This window comes from Peromyscus maniculatus, chromosome 22 (assembly GCF_049852395.1).
Source record: "Peromyscus maniculatus bairdii isolate BWxNUB_F1_BW_parent chromosome 22, HU_Pman_BW_mat_3.1, whole genome shotgun sequence".
In the NCBI taxonomy this organism is placed as follows: domain Eukaryota; kingdom Metazoa; phylum Chordata; class Mammalia; order Rodentia; family Cricetidae; genus Peromyscus; species Peromyscus maniculatus.
Window position 1 is genome coordinate 8734750 of NC_134873.1, and position 22270 is coordinate 8757019.

At 59.3% G+C, this 22270-nt stretch overlaps 1 protein-coding gene across 14 annotated transcripts in view; it reads right to left on the minus strand.

Moving 5' to 3' along the window:
• Positions 1–22270, minus strand: part of Ptprs (protein tyrosine phosphatase receptor type S) — a 64324-nt gene that overhangs the window by 23096 nt on the left and 18958 nt on the right. For all 14 annotated transcript variants that reach the window (XM_076559209.1, XM_016000833.3, XM_076559208.1 and 11 more), the window contains exons 2-7: positions 21108–21299; positions 18092–18237; positions 17420–17561; positions 14767–14955; positions 10708–10818; positions 1170–1439 (exon numbers count right to left, since the gene is read on the minus strand). In XM_076559209.1, coding sequence (XP_076415324.1) covers positions 1170–1439; positions 10708–10818; positions 14767–14955; positions 17420–17561; positions 18092–18237; positions 21108–21198 — 949 coding nt within the window. In that variant the 5' untranslated portion in view covers positions 21199–21299. The remainder of the gene's footprint in view (positions 1–1169; positions 1440–10707; positions 10819–14766; positions 14956–17419; positions 17562–18091; positions 18238–21107; positions 21300–22270) is intronic.

Here is a 22270-nt window from a genome sequence, read left to right on the forward strand (position 1 = left end):
ACCCCGCCCATCGCATCTTGTCACTCGTGTTTTCAAAGTTTTAAGTAAAGCTTTATTAGAGCATAACAACCCTGTAAATGGCTGACTTTCACACAACCATGTCAGAGGAGTGGACACGGTAGAAACTAAAAGTTAATGTAAGGTTAAAAGATATTTACTTCAAAAAATAAAATCACAGGGCCTCAGGTAACCCAGGCTAGCCTTGACCTCACTATGTAGCTGAGGATGGCTTTGCACTGACCCTCTGCCCCACCTCCTGAGTGCCAGGGTAGTGGGCATGGGCCACCAGGACAGCATTTACAGGATGTGTCATGGAGCTTACCTGCCATCCCAGGATTTGAGAGGCGGAGGCAGGAGGATGGTAATTCAGGCCAGCCTGGGTTACACAGTAAGACCCTGTCCTGCCCCCAGTCTGTGGAAACAGAAGACGTTTACAGAGGAGCTGTGTCTCTCGTTAGGAGCTGTGTGTGGCTTTGCCTTCTCCCTGTGGGTCACTCTTTCAGGAGTTCCCCTCCACACTTTCGTCCCCACAATTTTGTCCCTACACAGACGTGGCTCCTGCCCTCCCCAGCTTTTGCTCACATCATGACACCCACTCCTGTCATCTCCACCTGTTTTCCCACCAGCCGGGGTTCATATCCAACTTTTTTTTTTTTTTGAGCTGAGGACCGAACCCATGCCGTACAGCCTCGATGCCGTACAGCCGTGAGATACAAGCAAACGTTGATGCCACTTCAAAACACCTCACTTCATCTAAGTGGAGGGCCGGCATTCACAAGCCCTCAGGCTTGGGCCCCGATTCTCACTGAGAACTCAAGCCACTGGGGTCTTTGGTCCCCTCCAGGGTCCAGGGTCTTGGCCCAGGCTGCCCCCCACCAGTGTCTGAACCACCTGTTTAACCCCCAACTCCCACCTCACCGACCCCTCCGCAGACCTGACCCTGCTGGGAAACGAGAGCTTCACCCGGGGGTCCCACGCTTGCTGTGCAGGCCCAAGTTGGCCTCAAATCCTCCAACCCTCCTGCCTCAGTTCTGAAGGCCTGGGGTCATCCCCAGCATGAGTCCCACACCCTCTAGCCAGGCACAGGCTGCTTCTCAGCCCCGCCCACCCTGGTGTCAGGGTCAGGGAAGTGTCACGTCCATGCACCCCCCGCTGTGGACCCGACTTACATTTTACAGTGATCTGAGCCACCGCCTCGATCACACCCAGGCTGGACATGGCCACACACGTGTAGTTGGCTGAGTCCTTCACATCCGTGAGTTCTAGAACATTCCGGCCCACGGGCATGTCATCCTCGGGCGTCAGGTCCTCGGCACCCTGCATCCACTTCACGTAGGGCATGGGTGAACCCACAGCCACACAGGTGATATTCACGTTCCCACCGGGCATGATCTCGTGGCTCATGGGCAAGATGGAGAAGCGGGGTGCCACACGGCGGACTGGGGGCGCAGGCGGCGGTTTTGGCAGGAGAGTGAGGAAAGGACAGGATGAGGAGGAGGAGGAAAGAGAAAAAAGGGGGAAAAGGGTAGAAAACCATTTAAATATAAACAGGGCCATTACAGTCCCCAGGTCGTTCATTCCCCAAAATGAAAACAGAACAACAACAAAAAAAAATTAAACCAAACATATTATAAAAACAAATTCCAACACAAAGGAAACTTCAAAGGTAGGAACTTCACAAACAATATAGAGCTACCGAGAGTGAGACAGGAAGCGTTATCTCATAGCAACAGGGTTTCCCCGACCAGCAGCTGCTGGCCGCAGCACAGAGGTACACACAAAAATTTATCGGCAGTTTCTCATCTTTGTGGAGAGATGTGGCTCCAGTGGGAGGCCTCCCGTGAGGCCGCCCGAGAAGGGGCAACTACCATGGAAGGTTCTAGAAGGTTCTGGTGCCAAGTGCTGGGGTTGGGGGACACACACTGGAGTTGCAGGGGTGAGGCCTGCCACCCTCCTGGGGACGAGGACAGAACCTGATCGTGAAAGGTCGGAGCCTGGGAGGTCAGAGGACCAGGGAACCCCATGGCCTTCTGATCCGATCCCCAAGGGAAAGATGAGAAAAATGCTAATGAAATTTTTGTGGTTTTGGGGTGTTAGAAACCCTCCTAAAGCTTGAAGCTTCTGTCGGATTGGACAAGTTTCCGTCAATAGATGCAGCTCTCAAAAATCACAAACATCATGCAGAAGAGATAGATAGACAGATAGATAGATAGATAGACAGATAGATAGATAGACAGACAGAAGGGAGAGGGGGGATGATGAAAGGAGGGTGTGGATCTCAGGATGGTGGGAGAAAGCAGAGAGAAGAGAGAGAGAGAGAGAGAGAGAGAGAGAGAGAGAGAGAGAGAGAGAGAGAGAGAGAGAAGGATGGGGACAGGGACAGAGAGACAGGGGAAGGACCCACTTCAGTGCTGCATGGTACTCTAGCAGATGTGACGCAATGTGACTGGCCACATTGCCACATCAGCCCTGGCAGAACCATAAATAGGATATTTAATAATAACTCATAATTGAGAATTCTTAACAGTAAGGAGCCGATGAGCTGGAACGTTGGGGACAGGGCATGTTCGCTGCGTTCCTAGAGGGTGGGGATGGATGCCACCTTCTGCAGGGGCCTCTTGGGCTTGGAAGGCAGCAGGACATTTCCAGGGCTCCGTTTTCGGAAGCTGGGTGGGCTCTGAGGTGGGTGTGGGACACTCACAGGGACCCGAGCTTCAAAGAGTAGCCTCCTCCCAGGGGTGAGGCTCGGAGTGACACCCAGCCAGAGCCCAAGGAAGTCAAGGAGTGAAAGCTGAGGTGTGTGGAGACTCTGACAAGCTGAGTCCCAACCTAGGAGGACATGTGAAGGCCATCGGCACGCCTCTGTCACACAGTTCTTGGGGCACAGCCTGAGGGCACTTGCCAGTAACCGCTGTTAGAGGGTTAGCCTGCTCTACTGATGGGGAGAAGCCAGCCTGTGCCGTTCCTTCCAGCCTGGCCCTTCAGGTGGACACCCCAGGTTGTTTCCAGAATCCAGGCAGAAGTCAAAGGAGACAGGGACAGGGGTGCCACTGAGATGGGAGTGAAGGTCTGCGGGCTGGAGCCCTTCAGAAAACGTAGCCCCACAAAAAGTCCAGAGTCATGGAGGACACGGGATGGAGGGGAGGGGTAGGGAAGACATGGGGCCATGCAGGCTGGAGGGGAGAGGCGGGGCAGGGATGGGGGCACCGTTCCGACAGGGCTGGGTGGAGGGTGAGGAGCAGGGGTGGCGGCACCGGGGTCCAGCCGGCCACCTGCTGCCAGCATCCACAGCGAGGCTCAGGGTGGGAGATGCTGAGGCTGCGTTGTCATGGAAACGGAATGAGTGGGAATGAGTGTGGAGAGGCTAATTAATCCAGGACAGAAAACGGCATTTGACGTCCAAACCAAAACCAGGAGGCGGTGGGGGAGGCAACAAATTTCAAAAAAAAAATAAAAAAGCAAAAACAGAAATCTAAAGACCAAACAAAAGTGCCTGAAAGGAACAACACTCCAAGCAAGAAGAAACATGGAATGGGTGTGGGGCTGAAAATCGGGGTCTGAACAGAGGAGGGCCGTGGCTGCCCCAGGGAGATGCCCGGGTCCCTCCCCGCCAGCAGAACACAGCATCCAGCCTCCCCACCCAGCACCCAGGGGCCTCGGCTGGGCAGCGAGGCACCCAAGGGGCGAGAGCCCCCAGAGAAGGCTTCCTCAGGGCAGACCAACCCAGGCCCAGAACCCCATCTCTCTAGACCCCTGAACCTCGCTCAGGGCACAGTACACTAGAACCCAGAGGCAGAGGCCGCCGCTGCCGCCGCCGCCGGTCTAAGTCCCCCGTGTATCAGCAGAGGTGACCTGCAGGAACGGCCTCTGAGGGGACAGAGCCCACAAGGGCGCCCAACCCAGGAAGGTGGCTGCCGATGTTGTTGTCCAGGCCCCCAGTGACAAGAGATTCAATTGGTTACCTATTATCACTCATGGCTGCCATCGATCACCCCAGCAGCTGTCACCTATCTGCTATCTCAGTCAGTCAACAGCCATCTGTTGAGACAGGTCTTGCTCTATAGCCCAGGCTGCTGGCCTATCTCAAGGCAATGGGTCAGCCTCAGCTCAGATGTGCACTTTACAACTGCCTGTGAGCCGGACACTGGAACTGGAGGTCTTCGTTGCACATCTGCCTCATTGGATCCCATTCAACAAGCCCAGTTTGCAGAGGAGACAGCAGGTCAGAGGTGACGAAGCTAATGAGAATGAGCAGTTGCCGCCCTCAAAGCCTGATAAACTCCGCCACTCGCACACGACCGGCAAGGACAGCTGAATGTCCCGTTCTCACTATCTGGGTCCTGTTAAACGTGCGTCTTTACTGGAGACTCAGAAGAGGGCAAAAGCCCTCAGTTAAGTGAGCCGTGGCCCTGGCCAAGGGGTATCTGTCACACGCAAGAGGCTCCTATGCAAATGTGTGGAACCCCAAAGGGGCAGAGCCCAGAGCTTACAGGGCTCACTTCTGTCCTCAAAAAGGAGCAGATGTCTGTTCCGGAGGCCTTGCTCATTCCTGACCCGACTTTAGTTTATGTTGAGGGCACTGCTGTGTGGAAAAGACCTCAGCTTCCAGAATACAGAAGCCACAGGCAACCTGAATATAGAGTTTTCATCCAGGGCTGTGACTGCGGCCATTAAATGCTGGATAGGACACAAGAACACAAGGACACGTCCACTGTCCCTGATGTGGCTAGCCACTGTCCGCTGGATGGCCGGTGGCTATCAGCTAAATGGCAGCCTCTATAGGTTAACCGGCCAGCCTCTATAGGTTAACCAGCCAGCCTCTATAGGTTAACCGGCCAGCCTCTATAGGTTAAATGGCCAGCTCCTGCCGGTTCAATGGCCGGCGGCTCTCAGGTCAACGGCAGCCACTATCAGTGGACAGCCCCATCATTACGTGGACGTGTCAATCGGCTGCGAAGGTGTCTGGGGCAGTCACGCCACGCTGCCCACTGGCCCCACGGCCCGTGTGGGTTCCTATGTCCTTCAGGAAGTGGGTTGGTGTGCCAGAGTCTGCGGGGAAGGTGCTGTGGGCTCTGATCCTCTCTGTGCACCTTTCCGCCCGTGGGGTGGTGGCTGATGCTGTGTTCTGCCCAGTTCTGGGCCGTCGCCCGCCCACCTTGTTCCTCCACCCCTCGGCTGCAGGCTTGAGGTGCACGTTAGGATATAAAGTGGGCACAGAGCCCACGGGACGGACAGGCCCCGCGGGACCCCCGCCCCAAATTACCGACCTGAAAGGAGGGTCCAGGCGGGTTATAAGGGGCAACACCAGCCTTGGTCCTCGGCACGCTCCAGCTGGCTCTGGTCCCCAGCGCTTCTGGTCACCGAGTAGCCGGGAGGGTCCCAGCAGGGGGAACCCGCGTGGGCGAGTGGGGTCAGGAGGGTGGGGTGGCAGGGGTGGGGGTGGTGGTGGCAGGTCAGGAGGGGATGGTCGCTTCAAACCCCGATTCACATGGCAAAAAAACAAAAATCAAACCAACTGAAAAACCATCAAAGCAACCAGGAGACAGCCCCTCCCCCAGGCAGGAAGAGAGGCAGAAACCAAAACTCAAAAGTGGGGTTTTGAGGGTGAGGGGTGGGTGGGCAGGGACAGGAGGGGTGAGTGGGGAAGAAAACTCAAAACAGTGAGGTGATCTGGTTGAAGCGCTAGGTAAGGGGTCCGACAGTGTCACATGATTAACATCGAGCAAGCTGCAGGTGGGGGAGGGGGGGTCTATGGGGCATTTTGGGGTGAGAGAAAAACGTGGCTGGTTCTCTGAACTCCAAAATGGATATGTGGATGGGAGCTGGGGGGTGGGGTGCCGAGGGCTTGTGCAGCCTCCAGGGTGGGGGGTGAGTTAAGCTTAGATTACACCTGTCACGGACGGGAGGGGCCAAGCTCAGAGCTCATCTCCCTCCCCTCCCCCCTCACTCTCCTGAGACCCTCCCCGACTGCCTCCCTGTTTGCCACCAGCTCCCTTGGCCATGAGGTTGCCCCACGAAGGCCCGGAGGGCCCTGAGCCGTGGCTGTGGCAGGCTGCTGGGTCTACTCTCCACTACAGATCACTTCCCAGCTGTCCCATGGGGGACCCAGTCTCAGCCTCTTCGCTCCCTCACATTTTTGCCAAGTGACGGCCCCATCGCCACCCACCACTGTGGCCGTGGGACACTGTGGCTTCTCCCAAGGACCAGGTGTAATCTAATGTCTGTCCCACCCGGCCACAGGGACACAGATGCAGGGGTGAGGCAGGCAGCAGGCCACATGTCAGTCAGTGCTCAGTGTTCCTGTGGGGCAGCCCCTGCGCCCCCACCAGACCCCGCTGGAGTCTCCCCACCCTGAGACCCGACAGGACGATGGGGATGGTGTACCCTCACCTCCCCGGTCAGGGGCCGTCGGAATGGGGAGCTGGCCAACAGACCCCACAGAAGCACCGGGGAGACATGAGAAGTGAGAGGAGGGCCCGGCCCCATTATCCCCAGCCCCACTCTGGGAATGGAGGGACCTAGAAGGCAAATGCCAGGACATGGGTGCGGCCTCACCAACGGCCAACGCGTCTCCCCGGGCAACAGGAACAGAGCAGGTGAGCCCGAGGGCCGAGCAGGGACTGGGCAGCCTGAATGTGCACCATCTCAAGGCCCTTGTAGGTGGGAGGCTGCCCTCTGCAGCAGGTGGGGAGGTGCCATTAACTGGATTAGGTGCATCATGGTTCAGTGATGCTGTACCCCGATGGGTGCCTGTGGGTGCCATCTTTTTCGGTTAAACTGAGAACCTGTTAAAGGCTCACAGCTTTAAATTACTGATGAGGAAAATGTGAACAGCCTGCAATGACGCCATCTGTCTGTCTCCTGGCACTGTCTTTCCTCAGGGAAACCCCAGAGAGGTACAGAATGTGTACTCAAAAATAGTCGTGTATAGGGCTCTGGCCATTTAGTCCTCAGAGGTCAAGGACTGGACAGCTCCTGGGCCCCCTCAGCAGCTGAGCCTGCCACTTAGGGGGGGTGGCTGGGGCTCTGTCACTCTGCAGGCCTCGCAGGCCAGCTGCTCTTCTCCTGGTGGCTACTTCTGTGCCAGGGACCTTGTCTCTCCAGGCTCCCTTGTCTGCCTCTTGGGCCCCAGGACTTCCTCAGAGAAAGTCACAGGGGGAAAATGACATCAGTGGCCCCAGAGGAGCCGCCTGCCCGCAGTGGACAGGGCTGGGGAAACCACCAGTGAAGACCATACAGCCCCGGGCTAGCGGATTGGCTTCTGCACTGGGATGCTCTTTGAGGCAGCCCCCACAGGCTGCAGCCAGGCAAGTCTCACCACGGTCCCTTAAGCTGTCACATTTAAACAGAGGGCACGGGGGGGCACCTGACCACCTACAGCTGGAGGGGGGCCCTTGCTCCCCGCCTTTCAACTCCTGTGAGTACCCGGGTTCTTCTCCACCCAGGGCACATGACGCCGTTGGCTCTTAGAGCCAGCAAGCAATCAGGAACTTCACAGTTCCCATGAGGACCAGGAACCCTAAGAAGTCACAGGAACAGCCAAGGTCACACATGTGGACATCAGCACCTGCCTCGGGCTGACGGCACTGCGCACCAACCCCAGGTGGCCCTCAGGGGTCCCTGTCACCCAAGTACAGTGTGCCAGGACCTCCTTTGCCAGGGCTCAGGCTGAGAGCAGGAGCAACAAGGTCCCTTCCTGAGGCATCTAAACCTTTGCTGACAGCGCTTGGGATGTAATAAGCTGCAGGCAGAGAGGAGGCTGGAGAGAGGGTGACCTGGCGGGGGTGGGGGGGTGGGCTTGGTCCTCAGCTGGAGAGTGAATTGGGCATGAAAGGGGTTTTATTATTGTGGATAGGACAGACAGTGGATGTGTGGATCTCAGAAGAACGAGAGAGAGCAAGAGAGAGCTAAGAGAGAGAAGGAAAAACGGAATTTAGAAAGAGGGAGGGGCAGACAAAAGGGGAGGGAGAGAGTGGAGGAAAAGAGAGAGTGGGGAGCGGCCACGCCCCAAATGCCCCTGGTCTTCTCGGGAATCCCACAGCCCTGATGCTTGGGTGACCAGAAGTGACCACGCTGAGGGACCGCACACCCGTGGCTGCACCCAGAGCCTGAGAGGAGGGAGCAGCAGCTAGCACCGCCCTGGAGGCAGAGGCGCGCGCTGCAGACCAGACGAGTGAGCTCGCTGGCCAGGGATTCTCCGAAAGTCTGTCCCGTTACCTCCCCGCCCCCCACGGGCAGTTCCAGATGAGCCCAGCCGGCACGCGTGAAGCCACTGCCGGTCACTCTGCACTTTCCGCCAAGTGCTCCAGACTCTGATGCTGCAGCACCCACTCTTCCGGGCTGGCCGATACTGAGCGGGACTCGGGCACCGGCAGCCCTTGGCTGCATTCTTTGGGAGAGCAGGGTGTTAAATATCCTGAGGCAGGAGGATGGGAAATGCCCTTGGGGATGTCCTTCTGCCAGCCGCCCGGAGGGAACGGGAAACGTCAACTAGAAGCCAGGTGACCCGGGCGCCCCCACTCCTGCCCGTCCTGTGGTGCCTACGTGGTCACTTTTCATCAAAGCATCCCAGCTGTGGGACCCCTTCCGCCCTCTGGGTGACAGCTGGGACAGGAACACTGGCTTTGAACTCACAATGCGTTTGGTAACAACCACAACAGCTCAGGCCAAGGAAACCAAAACCAAACAGCACAAAACAAGACAGAACCAAAGACATCGCTTTGGGGGAGAAGGGCGTCCAGTGAAGGGAGGCAGAGCGGAGGAGGGGGCAATCGATCCCCCCAAAACGAAACTTATAAAAAAAAGTTTAAAAAAATAAAAAAATTAAGAAACCAGGAAAACAAACGAACAGGACAAACACTCCAACAGAAGGCCGGGGTCCACCAAACTGACGGGAGTGGCATGCAGAGAAATTTTTTTTTTTACATTCTCCCAGCATGCATCAGGCCCAAGTTACCATGACGACGAGGAGTGCAAAAAACTTAGCAACAACATTACCAAGGGATGCAGAGGCGACCACAATGCAAGCATCGCGTGTGCCGGCCGCGCCGGCGGCCGACATTACGTCTGTGTGTCTTTCTGGGTTGTTTGCTTTAGGCTCGGTACCTCATTCCACTTTACGTCTGTTTTGCTATTCGTTTTCCGTGTGCGTGTGTGCGTGTGTCTGCGCGGTGTCTGCGTGTGCTTCTTGTGTGTGAGCACGTGTCAGCTGTTATTATTTTTTTTTCAGAATGTAAAAATGTGGGTAAAGAAAGTAAAAAAGAAAAAAACCACACCAACCTTCTCGAAGCTCTGAGGGATGTAAAGGGGGTTTGATGCGCACAATGACATGGGGAGAAGAGAAAAAATAGGGGAGATACAGAGAGTAAAAAGAGGACTTCCCACGGCTAAAGCTGCAATCGTTTGCTTTTTTTTTTCTTTAAACCAAAAAAATAAAAAAAATTAAAATCAAAAAAGGAAAAAGAACATAAAGCTCCCTGTCTTGGCTCAGCGCCGAGCACAGCCGGCAGGGCCGACCAGCTCTCCCGACCCTCACCTGCCCCCAGGGCGGGGCGGCCGGGACACACAGGGCCCTCCGCCCTCCTCACACCCTCACTAAGGGCTCCACCCTCCCCGCTCCACCCCTGCCGTCCCCTCTTTTCTGAACCAGACTCACAACCCCCCATCCCCAGTGTCCACGAAGACACACACAAGTTAGATGAAGACCGGTCGCTAGAGTCCTGCAGGGACCACAACTCACCGGGTGCCGGGGTGGCAGAAGATCAGACTGGCCCCCCTCCCATCCACTTGCACCCTCCCGCCACACGGCCTCCTGCTTGGAGCCAAGATGTAAAACCCACAGCCAGGACCCAAAGGAGCTGACTAGGGGCTGAGGAAGGCAAGGGCTGGAGGGGGAAGGACAGCCTGCCGGCCTCCCTGGGTGGAAAGGGATGAAGGCCAGGGGCGCTGCAGGGAAACTGAGGCTGGGGGAGGAAGGTGAGCAGGTCAACTGATACAAGCGATGGGCGTCCCCGGAGTAGCCGCGGGACATGGAGGAGGGCGCACCAAGGGTCCTGCGGGAAGCCCCCTGGGGGCAGAGGCATGGGGAGGCGGCTGCCAAGGACCCCAGGCTTCCAGCCACAACTGAGCGAGCCTGGGATTCTGAGACCCACATGGGGTCCCAAGGGCTGGGCAGCATGTCTCGCCACCAAGCCACAGGCACGGGTGAGAGCCGTGGCCCTGGCCTCCCACGGTCTGGGTTTATTCCTTCTAGAGCGAGCACTGGGTTCTGGACGCCAGTGGAGGGTAGCTTGGAGACCCCAGCCCCCCAGTCTTCACTACTGGACACGGACGGGGAGGGAAGCAGGGAGCCACGAGGAGGCCACAGGGTCAGAGAAGCAAGCCAGCAGGACACAGAGGGCACACACACCACACAAGCCAACTTGGGGGTTGGGGACGTGACGGGGCGGGGGGGGGGCGGGCGGTGGCCCTCAGGCTCCCCCAGCCCTGCAGGCCCGAGACCGGCCCCCCAAACCCAGCTCTGCTCCCACCCACCCTGCCATCAGTGAGACCCCCAAAGTGTTGTGACTGTCATTCCAGTGACCCCGCGGATGGGGTCAGGGCATTCCTGCTCGGGTCGGCACAGGACAGGGGAGCCGGGAGGCCGGGAGCCCAGGGATGGGAAGGTGGGACGGTGGGTCCCTGCCTCTGCCTGGCGGAGTTCCCTACCTCGCACGTAGAGGTTGGCGGGTGAGGAGTAGCGCACACCGGCGCTGTTGGTGGCCACACACTCGTACTTGCCCTGGTCTGTCTCCTCGCTGCTCTCGATCTGCAGGGCACCTGCGGGGACAGGGACGGGACCGTGGCCATGACTGACACCACTGGGTCAGGGCTGGGCCCAACGAGCACCCCCTGGTGCCACAGTTGTACTGCCCACCGACGAAGGGGCTCCACGGGACACAGCATCGTGGGGTGCCACTCCCAGGGTCATGGGGAGGAAACAGAGGCCACCCCAGCCTCCTGTGGGCCAACAGGCCACCCAGACTGGCATGTGGTGGCAGTGAGCCCAGGTTTCCCCTCAAGGGCAGCTGCTGGTCAGCAGAAAGGAACAGGTCCTCCCTCGGGGCCGAGGGTGACAGTTGCTGGGTGAAGCACTGGGGTCCCACGCATAGTGGCGTGGGTCAGATCTCAAGTCTGAAGCCCCGCGTAGGGCGGAGAGACCTCGATAAGCCCCAGCCTCCTCACTCCAGGGCCTGGGGCCCAGGGCGACCCACATCTGAGGTCCCAGCCCTCTGAGCCAGGTGCATGCCCAAGGCGGAAGATCAGCCTGCTCCTCAGGCCAGCCTGGGCTACGAGAGACCTCGTTCCAAGTCCAACAAACACGGAACTCCAACAACACGGAGGACCCAGAGAGGGAGCTGTGGTCACCTGCACCCACAGGGCCCTGGAGGAGGCCACGCTCCCCCCAAGGACATCTCAAACAAGCTAAAGCCAGGTTCTCCCCCTCACAGCAGACAGGGACATTTGGAATCTCAGCCTCGGTGAAACAGTTTAACTTTTACAAACTAAAAACAGAAAGTGAGGTGGAGGCAGCCACGCCTGCCACAAAGGCCTGCCTCACCATGCTTGATTTATGGCAGAGCAAAGGCAAGAGAGTCTGGCTCAGTATGTCGGATCCCAGCTCCTACTGAGCCTGCATCCCAGCTCCTCCTGAGATCCATGCAGCAACAGCCACGTGCAGGAACCCTGGGCTTCCAAGCCCTGCTGGTCCAGACTTGCTGTTCACATTCTCTGGTTTTGCTGACAGCTGTACCCCAGGAGTAACGGGGACCAGAGACACCCACGTCCACTCTTGGGTGGTGGTGGATGATGGCCACCATACAATGCTTCCTACCGACTTCAAGGCTACTGCAGAGACCAGAGAGGGTAGGAAACCTATTTGAGGCAGCACAGTATATCAGCACTGGGTCTGTGTTCATGTGTCCTGGGGAAGCGGGGTATCAGACCCATCTTTGGAGAATTCCTTTCTCTGATCCCTCCAGTCTGATCACCCCTAAATCTCAGAAGGCCCTTTTGCAATTCATGGCAGATGGCTGTGCGTGGACTCTGCAGGCGCAGGGGTTCAGGTGGACCCCGGAGACAGCGCCTGTCCCTGCAGCTGGGTGCCCACACGGTCCCCTGCAGCCACACTCAGCCCAAACCACAGACAGACACAAACACCAGAGGGATGTGGGGGGAGCCGTGTGGCGGGTGGGGGCTAGTGAGATCTGAGGGCTGGCTGGTGAGGGGCAGACCTCTTACCTCGGATGGGGGTGCTTTCTGCAAGGGAAACAGAGAGAGACAGGTGAATGCCACAGGAGAGGGGCCGCGGGGCCAGGAGCCGCCCCTGTCCCTCTGCCGGGCAGTGCGGCTGCAGCCAGCTCCTGAGGGCTCCCGGCTGGGGCTGTGGGACTTCGGGGCGGGTGCTTCCTGCAGGCGGCCTCCCAAGGTCTGGGTGCGTCCCCAGGGAGACTGCGCCTCTTCCCTCAAGTAACTTTGGGGGTTCCAGCAAGGGGTTGCTTTGAAATCCAAATGGGGAGGGGTGGGTAGCGGTAGGATCCCAGGAGTCTTGTTAGTGACCAGGGAGGGACAGGAGTTAGCACTAGAGCGCCGGGCACGGTGCCGTGGGGACAGGTGTCACCAAGGCTGAGAGGGAGATGTGGGAAGGGAGCAGAGGGTGGGGGGAGCCCGTGGCCTCTTTCGATCCCGAAGGAAAAGAGGAAAAAGCCGGCTGTGGGTCGGCCACACCCAGGGAGGAGGAGGTTCCAGGCTGGAGTGCCCACGCGGCCTCTAATGCTGCTCCTTTCCCGGGGCCAAAGCCAAGCAGGGCCAGCAGCCTCTTGGCAGAAGGCATCAGGGCTTGGACACCATGTCTCACACCTTCTGAGCTGTGGACATGCACCCCGAACCCTCCCTGATCTGTGTGCTTGCTACCCCCTTCATATCCCACACAGGGTCTGTGCAGCCCTGGCTGGCCTGGAACTCACTCTGTAGCCCAGGCTGGCCTCTGACTCACTGCAATCCTCCTGCCTCTGCCTCCTGAGTGCTGGGGTTAAAGGCGTGTAACCATGATGCCCCATAGGGACAGAGGCCTCCCCACCTTCTGTCAGTGGGAGTCAATGGGACCCTGTCAGCGGTGTGGTGGGCGTCAGGAACGGCCACATGGGTTCTAACTTTGCGTGGACTACAGTGGCCGAGGTCCAGAGCACTGCTAATGCTGCGATCCCCACAGGGAAAAGGAACCGTTTCCTTTCCACTTTCACTGAGATGGTTCTGGGTATCAGCTGGTACCAGTCACTGTAACTTTAGCAAGAACTGGCCTGGCAGCTGGTGTCAGAATGAACGCTCCAGGTAGACACAGCATCTTCGGCAGTAAAGCCCACTCCACCCGCTGGGAGCGGGGGCTCCTGAGGTGCGAGGACCCCAGCCTGGGGGCCGGTGGCGTTTTTCCTCTTTTCCTTATGGGTGGGGTCTGTCTTCAGCCCGCCGTGGGGGGCAGGAGAGGGCGTTAGTACACATGCCACACGCAGTGGGTCAGTTACTGTCACGGTGGCTGTTAGTGTGGGGCAGAGGGGTGGCAGGACCGTTAGAGGTTGGCGTGGCAGAGAGGCGAGGACTTACCAAAGCTTTCTGAGCGTTACAGAGAGAAGGAGAAGAGAGAAGAAGGTCACAGGGCGGCCACTGGGCATCTGCTCATGGGCACAAGGGAGGAGGGACCACAGGGTGTGGACGGCTCCCAGGGTGGTGTGTTCACACAATGCTTAGTTGTCGCCCCTGGACCGTGGCCACGGGGTGGTCAGGGGACACCTGAGAGGACCAGGGCTCCCGAGCTGTGAGCAGATCACTGCGGCTGCCATTGGGCAGCCATCTCGGGGACTTCGGGGCGGGAGGGCGGAGTGGCCCTCCCGAGGACGAGGGGCGACCTTGCTAGGGAGGTGCTGGGGGAGTCGAGGGAGAATGTGAAGAGGTTGGCGTGGGGTGCTGGGGAGACCAAGAGATACAGGGGTCACAGGTGACACTCGGGCCAGCGGACGCTCGTGTGCGGAGGGCCCAGTCCCTGTCCTTTGCCCACACACGGGAGGCAGGGTGAGCCACTCAGGGAGCCACACGCACACAGACAGACAAGTGACAGGGAGCACCGTGCCCCAGACGGACACACAGACTGGTCAATGGGCCAAGTGGGGTCTCTGCAGGAACATCACCATGAACCACCCAGCCTCACCAGTCCAGCCTGGCCTCCATCCCAGGCCTCCCCAGCTGGCTGAAACCGTGACAGACACTCATCTACCTGCTTGGTTCTGACGCCCTCAGCACCGCGGACACCCAGGAGCCTCTGGGGTCCTCCATCTCCTGGTGCTGCAAACCCTTGGTCACCGCCATGCCCAGCTCCCCTGGCGCCCTGCACCTGACTGCTCTGCCCCCCCCCCCCCCCGTGGCTCCCCACTACCTTGACTGATCACATCCTGCCTGCCTTCACTGCCAGTGCCCTGCAGTCACCCACTGGCTACCGCCGCCCTCACCCACAGTGCACACTGCCTGTCCCAGAGCCCTGCACCACCCGGGCCTCTGCGGCGCCCTGCGGTTTGAGTGCTGGGCCTGAGCTCTGCTCCCAGCCAGCTCCGTGTGCACCACGTCCCATCCTCGGGTCACGGCCACCCATGCCGCGTACCAGCCCATCCCCACCAGGCCCCAGGTGTGGGCCCTCTGCTACCCGACGGCACCCGCATCCCGTCGGCCACCTGTGCCCACCTGATCGAAGCTGCTTGATGCGCCCATTACTGGCACTGGGGTCCACAGGCAGGAAGTCCTTGAACCAGGTGATCTCAGGGTCAGGGTTCCCGCTGGCGGCACAGAGCATGGTGGCTGTGCGTGTGCGCTCCACGACCTTCAGCTGGGGGCCCATGTCGATGTTGGGGAAGCCGGGGGGCAGCTGGTCCTCTGGGGGTGTGAAGACGGGGAGAAAAAGGGACAGGAGTCTGGTTATTGTGGGAAACGCCCTAAGGATGGGCCCTGGGTGGCCGCAGTCCAAGCCGCCACCCTCCCGCCACCCCCTCTGGCTTACGCCCCGAGACCCCCATGGCTGCTGTAGGTAGAGCTGGAGGACCATGGGCTCGACTGACGGTCCAGCACAGAGGGCTCTCCATCACCTGCTACAGCTCCCAATTACCTGGGCTAACCTGGGCTAACACTGCTCCTGGGACAGTTAGAGATGGGGACACTGGGTGTCGTGGAGAGGTGACACCCACACCGGCCCCTTAGCATCCCAGCTGGAGCAGCCGTCACCCTTCCCCGGGCCTCCTACCCCTGCAGTCCCCTCCTCCCAACTCAACCCCACACCTGCCTCCATCCAAACGTCCCCTGGACTTGTTCTAGATCCTTCCAGAACTTCTCAGAACCCAAACGTCCCCTCCACAATGTCAAACCCAGTTTACTGGGACCTGACCACGTCACTGCAGAATCCCAGTCCGACACCCCGTCGCCCAGGACGGAGAGGAGAGACCAGCCTGGGCCACTGACCCTGGCGATGGCAGGTGGAAATGAGACACCGCAGGGGCCCGTGCCGCACATGGGCAACAGGACACCAGAGCCAGCATGGGGGCCACCAGACACGTCCCTAACTGGGCCAGCCTGGGCTACAGAGTGAGTCCCAGGAAAGGCGCAAAACAACACAGAGAAACCCTGTCTCAAAAAACCAAAAAAAGAAAAAAGAAAAAAAGAAAAGAAAAAGAAAAAGACGGGATAAACCAAGGACCAAGAACTTGGGGCACCGTCTGCCGTGTTAACAGTGTGACGGGCACAGCCTCTCACGCAGGCGGCCCTGTCATGGGTGGCACGTCCCTGGCCATGACACCAAAACTGGTGTCTGCAATGGGAGCCGCTTGGCTTGTGGTTGAAAGTGTTTGGGGGGAAGCCTGGGTTCTCAGGAGCACTCGGGGTGCTGTGGGTGGAGGGGAGCGTAACGGTCACAAGCTTGGGGTGGTGGCACCATGAAGGCGGCAGGGGACAGAAGTGAACAAGAAGCCACTGTCCCGGTAGGGAACACAACCAAGGTGTAGCAGGCTCCAGACAGCCCGGAAGGGTCCTGTGTGTGTGTGTGTGTGTGTGTGTGTGTGAGCGTGTGCGTGTGCATGTGTGTGTGCGTGTGCGCGTGTGTGCATGTGTGAGTGCGTGTGTGTGTGCGTGTGCATGTGTGCACTGCAGCAGCCAGCTGGGGACAGAGCTGGGGAGGGCCCACTTCCCGGTGTCCCCACACGCCACACCCTGGGTCATCATTAGATGGAGGGGAAGGAGGGAGGGAGGGAGGCAGGCGCAATGGCTTTGGCTCCAGCAGCCCACAGGGGGCAGGAGGCATAGCTTGGCTTGCGAGGGCCGGGGAGGGAGGGGGGGGTGTCTGTCCTGGGGCCTCCTGAGTGTGTGTGGGAAGTAGGCAATGGTCAAAGAACAAAGGGAGGTGGCCGGGTGTCTGGGGCTTGAGGGGGCTGGAGAGTCTTTCCAGACTCCCAGTGATCTGTGCGTGATGGCTGCAGTGAGTCCCAACTCTGCGAGTGTCGACAATGGAGCTGGCAGGGGCAGCAGGAGGCTGGCTGCCCAGTCTGTGCCGGGAAAGGTCAAGGCGAAAAATATCCCAAAGAGAGAAGGGAGAGGAGGGCCCTGGGGGGTGTGGACTCTGCCCAGCTCCGCCCCTGCCCGCAGAGCGCACTGTGGGGCCCCTTGTTAGAAGTGACGGAATCCCCCGATAGCACAGGGCCCTGGGGTGGCTCAGGGCTCTCACCAATGTGACTGGCCCTGCGTCCCGGCTTCACAAGAGAGCCCCTGGGGACCTGCAATGCCCCTGGGCAGACGCTCATGGCCACAATGCAATGTCCCTAAGGGACAGACACCCCAGTTCTGACAGGTTCGTTAACCCGGCCCGGGTTACACAGATCCAAAGTGGCTGCCCTGGATTCTGAACCATTGTCTGGTGCCAGTGTTAAAGGGACATCTCAGTGTCCCTTAGAAAGAGCCAGGGCACAGGGTGTCGGGGCTCAGGCTGTTGGGCTTGTTCCATCCTGCCTTTGGGGGGCCCACCCTTTGCCACGTTCTTCTGTGGGGGCTGGCCCACTGGTGGCTCCAGTGGATGTGAGACCAACCATGGCTATCTGCTTCTGAGTGGCAGGGCAGTTGTGACCCAAGCTACCTGGGGACAGAGGGTCACAGGAGACACAGGGACAGACACTAGACAGCACTAACTGAACACCTAGATCAAGCAGAGCCTGAAACCCACCAAGTGCAAACATTTAAACCACACAAACCACAGGGGTGGGCCGTGTTGGGGGCGGACAAACCCAAGTCCTTAAAGAACAAAGCAACGGGCAACGAGGAGGGTTCCAGGCTCGGGGACTGTGCGCCCGGGGGCCAGTACCTCGGAGGACGGTCAGCTTCGCATGAACAGTGATTTCTCCCACCGAGTTCTGGGCCACGCACTCATACACGTTCTCATCCCGGGGCGTCCGCAGCGGCTGGATCCTCAGCACCGCCCCAGAGCTCTCGTCAAAGTCAATGGTCTGCGGGGAGGGAGGGTCGGGATGTGGGACGGGGACACACAACGGGGGACACACAACGGGGGACAGGTGAGCAGTGAGGCGAGGCGGGCCCAGGGCGGGTTCCAGCAGGACTGGGCTGCTGGGGTGGGGACAGTAGCCGCCTCAGACACATGGTACCCATCAGCGCTGGGTGTCACGTGTGTGCTGGGGGGACACGCGAGTCCCTGGGCACATAAGACACCACCCAGGATCAGTCACAGTTAAAGAGGAGGAGCCAGGAGACGCCCACAGGACCACGCCAAACACCTGGATGGAGCCGAGCCTGAAGCCCACAGCGATTACAGGGCGTGGTCACGTGGTCACGTGGTCACGTGTGCTCAGCTCGGCGAATTTTCCTCCCAGGTGGGGGTGTGAGTTTGGACTCAGAAAAGGCAAGGCCTTGCTCCACGACACACAGCATGGAGTGGTGGACCAGGGAACCCTGTGGTGTGGGGAGTGCAGGATGGGAGCTGTGGCCGCCTTGTGGCACCCCCACCCCAGCCCCAGCTCACCTCGAAGCGCTGGGAGTTCACTTTCTTGCCCTTCTTGTTCCAGGTCACCCGTGGCTTGGGATCGCCTGTGGCCTGGCATACGAAGGAGGCCACGCCTCCCGACACGCCGATCTGGTCCTTGGGCTCTTTGATAAACCTGGGTGGCTCTGGAGGTTCAGAAGAGGGGAGCTTTGAGGGTTCAGGGACTCTCACACGCACACACGTGCACACGCGGCCCTTCGGCGACCCGAGAGTCACCTCAGTGATGACCTTTTACACCTGGACTCACCCCCAAAAGAAACAAAACGTCCCCTAATTCTTTAATGGGACTCGTGAGAAACTAAGGCACTGGCGGGCCCACCAGGCCCTCCCACTCCTGGTCACGTGCCTGGGCAAGCCCATGCTCACATAGTAATTAATACGTAAACGATAACCAAAAAGAAATGTAAAAGATGAGCAGAGTCAGGATTAGAACCCAGGGCCCCAGAGAGTGGCGTGAGGCGGGGCACAGGCCTGGGGAGGGGCCCCAAGCGGACCCACCCACCACCCACTCCCCAGGCCTGTGTTGCTCTGATGCTCGCCCGCCCGGGGATCTGAGGCGGGAAGACGCTCTGCCAGGCTTCCCTTTCACTGGCTGTTTGGTAGCAGCCCGGCGTCGCCCAGGCCTGGATACAGTGCATCAATCACAGCTGAGCTGCAACCTCCTCCCCGAAGTCCCCAACGCAAAGCTGGGGACGCGACATAGGCACCCAACAAAGGGGAACTGGGAAAGGCGTTGCGAGTGCGCCAGGACTGGGCAGAGGGGGTCCACTGGCCTCTGGGGCCCACTGAGCCATCAACAGGAAGGGCTGCCACGTGGACTGACCGGCCTCCTCTCCCCCCACAAGAGAGTGTCCAGGCTGCTGCGTGTGACCCCCTGCTACAGATTTAGGGGTACTAATGGGTTTCCACAAGGATCTCCAGAGAACTCAGAACTGACAGCCCAGGTCTCTGCTTCCCCTTGGCCCCCGTCAGGTCTGGTCCAAGCCCTGAGATGGGGCCTGTCCTCCGATGCCCACAGGAACGACCTGGGGTCACATGTCTTTATCCAAGGCATGGGGAGAGTCACCCCAGCTGGGCTGGACCGCCCTGCTCAGAGGTGGACACATCCCGCACGTCCTCCAGTCCAGCCAGCCCTGTGGAACTGTTCCCTCCTACCGACCCCTTTTGGTGAGCCCAGGTCCCCACAGCGCCTCTCTTTCTTTCTGTGACCCCTAAGGTGACCTCTAAGAACATGCGTCCCTGATCCTCTGCCTTCTGACCCCTGGTGCCCAGTGGACGTCCGTCAGTCCGTCTGGCTCTGGGCGCTGAGCCAACCCTGCAGAGTCTGCTCCACCCGCTGCGGTAGACAGGATCTTGTGGGTTCATGCCATCTCTGCTTGTGTTTTCCAAAAAGGAAAACCCCCTTGGGCCTGTGAGGGCAGACCCACAGCTCTGAGGGACTGCGTCCCCTCGGCACGGGGCCTGGATGGGCTCACGGCGATCCTCACCCTCATTTGTGCAGAGGCCCAGAGGGGCACCAACCTTCCCGGCCCCCAGCTCACGCTGGGCAGAGCAAGGGTCTAACCCAGCCCCACAGGACTCCACTTCTGAGACAGCAACTCCTATATAAAGGGGGCCATGGTCCCCCAGCCCCATCACCAGAAGGGACTGAGGTCCACACAGGAGGTCGGACATTATAGAGACTCAGCTTTTCTATTTCTGCCTATGTGAGAATCGGGGCTTGGGACAGGACATCTGCCCTAGATCCACCCCCACCCCCACCCGCCAGCCTGGGACAGTCCCCTGGACCCAGAGCCATGTCTCTATCAGAAATGACCATCTGAACCCACTGAATACTTCAGCGCCGGCCCCGGTGCCTGTGACCATCCAGGCTCAAGGTGAAGGGCCTCCAGCTGGACAGACCCATGTTCCGGGCTCGAACAGCGCAGCCTCGGAGACCAGACCTGGCTTGCACTTTCACACACCGGCCACAGAACATCACCCACGCCCAGGCTGGTCCTCCTGTCCAGGACCGCCGCCTTCCTCACACCTCCGGACCAGCTGTCTGGGTCCCCAGTGCCCCGTCCTCTACAGCTGCCTCACCGCTCTGCCCCTTCCTCCGAGGAGAGTGGTCTGGCCTGCCCTTACCCTCCAAGGTCACCTGGGTAGGGGTCTCCTACATGATGATGGATCCTGGTGTCGAGTTCACACTGAGGCCCTGCATCCGTCTCCACAATAACTAAAATGAGATCCCGACTGTGTCTAACGTACACCAGTACTCTCAAAGACTTATTTGTGTGTGCACACGCAGCGCCCTTGGAAACCAGAAGGGTGCATCAGATCCCCTGGAATGGGAGTCACAGATGGTTGTGAGCTGCCAGAGAACTGAACTGGGGTCCTCTGGAAGAGCAGCTGGTGCTCTAACCGCTGAGCTATCTCTCCAGACCCTTTTGGTTTTGGTTTTGTTTTGTTTTGTTTTTGTTTTAAAAGACAAGGTCTCACTAATCAGCCAGGGCTGACTGACCTCAAACTCAGAGATCCACCTGCCTCTCCCTCCCTCCTAAATTCTGGGATTAAAGGCGTGTGCCACCACTCCAGACCATCAACATTTTTTATTTCCAGACTTTTCCATGGTCAGTCAACTCCACCAAGAGTGTCATCAGACTCTTACATGCCTCCAAAACCCTGGCGCCCGTGCCCTCTCTCCCTGACCTGACACGGAGCCACCCACTGGGGGTCACTACCACCTCTGCTGTAGAAGGCCCTTCACACATCCAGGCACCAGGCCCCTTCCTCCAGCACGGAGGCTCTGTTTGGGCTTCGTCGGGAAGTCCTGGGCTGGGGGCTGCAGGCACACACACACAGCCTGGAACAGACACACAGCCTGGAACAGACACACAGCCTGGAACAGACACACAGCCTGGAACAGACACACAGCCTGGAACAGACACACAGCCTGGAACAGACACACAGCCTGGAACAGACAGAGCCAGGTCCACCCACTCCAGCCTCTTACCTTCCGCGGCGCATCCTCTGGCCAGCAGTATGAGGAAGAGCCCCACGGGACCCACCACGGACGCCACACTGGGACTCCAGGTGGGCGCCATGCTTGGCAGTGGCCTGCGGCCTCCGCCCTGGTGGGGGACGGCGCCCCACCCCCCGTCCCTCACGGAGAGGCCTCAAGCGGAGGTGTCCAGAGGGGCAGCGTCTGTGGAGACAGCAGAGCGGCAGTGAGTGTGGAGCAGGAACCCAGGGATGCCCGGCAGGTGGCTCTGGGAGAGGGAGCCACACCCAGGGACCCACGCGTGGGGTCTGGATGGGATCACTGCCCTGTCCTGGGTGGGCACACAATTCTAGAGAGCATCTCCTGTAGCCCAGGCTGGCCTCCAACTTGCTGGGCAGCCAATGACCTTGAACTCCTGACCCTTCCACCTCCAGCTTCCCAGTTCCCTGGTGCTGGGGTGGAAGCCAGGGCCCTGTGGGCACTTCCACCCACACACTGAGCCCCACCCACCAATGGACCTGCCAAGCTTGGACCTTGACCTTCTGGCTTCTAGTGTGGGCTGTCTCCAACCCCCCCCATCTCTACACGCCCCTGCCCTGCCCAGCCTCTGCTCCTAGGGCCCCCAGGGCAGCTGATGCTGCCTCTCCCCCACCGGGGGAGTCCCATTTCATCAAGCCAGTCCACTGTCCAGTCCGGAAATGACAGATTTACCCAGCATCCCACACGGCGGCCAGTCTCCAGCTCACCCACCTATAAAGACCTAAGTTCTCGGGTACAGCATCCCTCCGGCACACCTCGAACCCAAGACCAGCTGCTCTCCCATGTCCTGAAGTTCACACTTGGCCTCAAGCTAAGGCAGTGGGGCAGAAAGGCCAAGGAGAGGCCAGATAGTGTGACCACCACACCCCAGGAAGGTCCAGGCTGTGGCCTTGGGAGGAGAGAGGCACATAATGACGGGGTGGCCCTGTGATTGTGTCTCCCAAAATACCCAGCTGTGGTTGCCTCACCCATCTCCAGGAGAGGGCAGGGCCTGCAGTGGCCAGTTCACGGCCTAGTGCAAGCCAGGATGGATGGGAGAGGGCAAGAGGGAGCTAGCTACACACACAGTCAGACCACAGTCACACAGACATACACACGGCCAGTCGGACAGCAGACACACTTAGGCACACAGTCAG